At 40.6% G+C, this 4,184-nt stretch overlaps 1 protein-coding gene across 1 annotated transcript in view; it reads left to right on the top strand.

The window, feature by feature from the left end:
* CMKLR2 (chemerin chemokine-like receptor 2) overlaps positions 1 to 1,401 on the top strand; it is a gene marked incomplete at its 5' end in the record, with an annotated part of 1,757 nt that extends 356 nt beyond the window's left edge. Inside the window, one exon of the mRNA XM_044683859.1 lies at positions 86 to 1,401. Within this exon, the coding sequence (XP_044539794.1) occupies positions 86 to 1,160 (1,075 nt within the window). The remainder of the gene's footprint in view (positions 1 to 85) is intronic.
* Between the last annotated feature and the right edge of the window lie 2,783 nt (positions 1,402 to 4,184).

Raw genomic sequence — 4,184 nt, forward strand, 5'->3', positions numbered from 1 at the left:
CTCTCTCTCTCTCTCTCTCTCTCTCTCTCTCTCTCTCTCTCTCTCTCTCTCTCAAATTTGTTTTACAATTTCCTTATTTTTCCAGGCAGCAAGATATGGAAGAGTTTGATTATTTCTTTGATGAATTTGAGAATTACACCTATGCCTCTGAGTATTTCCAACAGGAATTGGAATTGGAAGAGCGGTCTCGCCTGGGACCCGTACAGTGGATTTCTCTTGTATTATATAGCCTAGCGTTTGTCCTTGGGGTGCCAGGAAACGCCATTGTCATCTGGTTCACAGGGTTTAAATGGGAAAAGACAGTTGCCACTCTCTGGTTCCTCAATCTGGCCATTGCAGATTTCGTCTTTCTTCTCTTCCTGCCTCTTTATATCTCCTACGTGGCCATGAATTTCCACTGGCCCTTTGGCACCTGGTTGTGTAAAGCCAACTCCTTCATCGCTTTGCTGAACATGTTTGCCAGCGTGTTCTTCCTCACGGTGATCAGCCTGGACCGTTACATTCATCTGATTCACCCCGTCTTCTCGGAACGCCGCCGGACCCTGAGGAATGCCCTCTGTGTCATCGGCGTAGTGTGGCTGGGGGCAGTTCTGATCGCTGGCCCTGCCCTGTACTTCAGGGAAACTCTTGACCACAACAACCACACCATCTGCTACAACAATTTCCACCCGAGTGACAACAGCATTGTTTTAATGAGGCACCATGCTCTGACCTGGACAAAGTTTGTTTTGGGTTACCTCCTTCCCCTGCTCACTATGATCATCTGTTACTCGCTTCTCGCCCTCCAGGTGAAGAGACGAGCCACCCTGACGTCCAGCAGGCACTTCTGGACCATCCTGGCCGTGGTGCTGGCCTTTGTGATTTGTTGGACCCCCTTCCACCTCTTTAGCATTTGGGAGCTGTCGATTCACCACAGCAGCTCCTACCACCATGTGCTTCAGGCGGGACTCCCCATCTCTACCGGGCTGGCATTCTTCAACAGCTGCCTGAACCCTCTTCTTTATGTCTTGATTAGTAAGAAGTTCCAAGCTCGCTTCCAGGCCTCAGTTGCTGAACTTTTAAAGCTTACCTTGCGGGAGGTCAGCTGGTCAGGGACAGTGAGTGAACAGTGTAAACACTCAGAGACCAAGAACTTGTGCCTCCTAGAAATAGTTCAGTGAGAAGTTTACCAAAATTGAAGATAAAATAATTTACACCTAAATAAAAGAAACCAAAATTGACCATAGCATGACACACCACAGGGCCATTTTTCTTTCCTTTTGTATAAGTGAAAATTTTATATCCTTTAGACTTCATCTCCCAGAATTCTTCCCTCCTCCCCAAATTCCCTTTTCCTTTGTGTTTACCTGAGTCTTTTATGTTATTGTATTTAAGTTTTGGGGTATACCTCTCTCAGTCTCTCTCTTCCACATGAGTGGTGAGTGTTCCCTGTTTTCTCTAGCTCTCTAGTTAAATATTAATAAATCTTTATAAATGTTATACTTTGGAGATATTGAACATTAATTTTAAAATCTACACTTTGTTTTAAAAAAATCCCTTATTTCTGTCTTAAAATTGATATTAAGTATCAGTTCCAAGGCAGAAGAGCAGTAAGAGCTAGGCAAACAGGATTAAGCAATTAGGAAATGTCTGAGGTCAAATTTGAACCCAGCACCTCCTATCTCTAGGCCTGAGTTTCCATCCACTGAGCCACCTTGACTGAGGCAGCTCTAATTCAGAACTGTCACTGATATGGGAAGAAATATATTTAATTTGATTCTTGTACATTATACTATACTGACAGATTCTGATGCTGAAGTCCTTTATTATTTTCTTAGAATAACTTAAAAATTCCTGGAGCTTATTATTAAAGATGAGATGGATTCTTTCAAAGAATACTAAAGTATATGCTGCTTTTAATATTCATTTTTCTCTTTGCAGATAGCTTATAGCTATATTCACAATAACACAAATAGGTATATTTTTAATTTTATGTAATCCAAGGCTATATATTTGTGCATTTTGCCAGAGAACATATGCCATATTCATTTCAAGTTTATTACTACAAATATAAATAGATCCTCAAAACTAGTGTTATGTGCACGTGTGTGCAAATGTGTTAGAATATCACAAAATAAATAAACAAAATAAATAGGAAAAAGAATATCACAAACTCATGAGAATGACATCTAAAGCAGGCAATAGAATTGACCAAAAGACAGTGGGAAAAGTATAGAATTTGGAGTTGAAAGACCTGAGACAGAATATTGAATTTTATCTTTACCAATTTCATGACCCTGGGTAAGTTATTTAACCATTCTGGGCCTCAGTTCTTCTCTGCAAAATAAGAAAGTTGGCATACAAGATGAACTGTAAGGTTTCTTCTGACTGAATCCTATGAACCTATAATGAGTTCATAAAATGAAGGCTTTGACAATACATTAACTTCATTCCACTATTTCTCCATATTGTGATTTTAAAAAAATCTAAGCACTAATACATGAGATTCATCTCAAATAAATAAAAGCAATTCAGTTCAACAAAGCCATCTGGTTAGGTACTGGGGAGATAAAGACAAAAACAAACAAACAAACAAAAAATTCTGCTTTCAGGGAGCTTACATTCCACTGAAATGATACTTGTTCACAAGTAAATACAGGCATAACCCAAGCCTCAAAGCACATTTACATGGGGCTCTCCAATTTGGTCAAAATTGATTATTCCGTGTTCTCCACCAGTCCAATGATGGAGTAGATATGAGCTAGAAAGAAGTGAGATCCTGGTCTTCTGGCTTCTAACTTCCTGAGAGAAGTCATGCCATTCCAGATTCTCTTTATATCGCTGAAGTGAGAAAGACTTGGGAAGACCTTCAGAGAAGCTGACATATAGAGAGGCCAGCATTTCCATCGTGAGACTTTGGGAAATTTCCTCTTGGATAAGCTTTGAGATGCTCTCTTGGTTGAGGTGAGTTATTTCACTCCCAAAAGAGAGAACTCATTCTCTCTGTGCATTGTCTAGTATGTAATCTCATTGTCTGGTATATAATCTCATATGTATACTTTCTCTGACTTCTGATGACTATCTTTCGAATAAATGGATTTATCTGCTACTTGCTATGTGTGTTCATTGTACAACTGGCATCTGATAGGAAGAATTCTCTGAGCCTTGGATAGAGGGCCTGTAGAACTCCTTTCCTATTAAAGTCAAAGATCAGGAGCTCAACTTGAACCTAAACTTTATTTGCCCTAGAACAGTGAGTAAATGGAATTAGCTCATCCTCATTCATTGTTAAGACTCTAGCCATCAGAAATAATGTCACCCCACCCAACTTAGTGGGGAGGGGAGACGAGTTACCCACACGTGACAATAAGTAACAAATCAAGAACAAGGGACTGCCCTTTAGGCAGTCCAAAACTGAGTTGAGGCTGCCATTTGTCCACTTGAAATTGAAGTTGGATGCAGGAAGTGATAAAAGATGCTATCTTTTCAAGTCACTTGACCCCCATTGCCCACCCTTACCAATCTTCCACCTATGAGACAATACACCGAAGTACAAGGGTTTAAAAAAAAAAAAAAAGATGCTATCTTTTAAATATGATGGTAACTTCCTATGGAGGCAGTTGGCCCTTTGAACCTGGTATTGAAGGAGCTTTGGTGAGACCTCAGACGGCTTCCCTCTGAATTGTTACCTGGGTAAGTTAAGCTGACTTCCTTTCTCCTCCCTTGGCGTTTCTGGAGGCTCTAGCCTCAAGGAGGCCTCTCTTGCCTCTCTAATTGTAAAAGGCCTTGTGGCTAGTAGCCTTATTTAATTAATCTCTAAATTCTCACCTGGTCTGGACCTCTGGTCCGGGCCAGAGTCTCTCTCTATTTCCCTACCTTCAACCTTCCTAATTGTAAATAAACTTCCATAAAAGCCATCCTGACTTGGGTCTATTTTAAATTTGGAAATTGAGCTAATCAGATTCCTGGCTACCATACCTTAAATATCTAGTTTCCCCTCTTACACCAGTGATTCCCAAAATGGGCACTACCACCCCCTTGTGGGTGCTGCAGCAATCCATGGAGGCGGTGATGGCCACAGGTGCATTTATCTTTCCTATTATTCCTTTAATTGCTATTAAAAAAATTTTTAATTAATTTCCAGGGGGCTAAGTAATATTTCTTCTGGAAAGGGGGCGGTAGGCCAAAAAAGTTTGGGAACCACT

Source organism: Gracilinanus agilis, unplaced genomic scaffold (genome assembly GCF_016433145.1).
Source record: "Gracilinanus agilis isolate LMUSP501 unplaced genomic scaffold, AgileGrace unplaced_scaffold36690, whole genome shotgun sequence".
NCBI lineage: Eukaryota > Metazoa > Chordata > Mammalia > Didelphimorphia > Didelphidae > Gracilinanus > Gracilinanus agilis.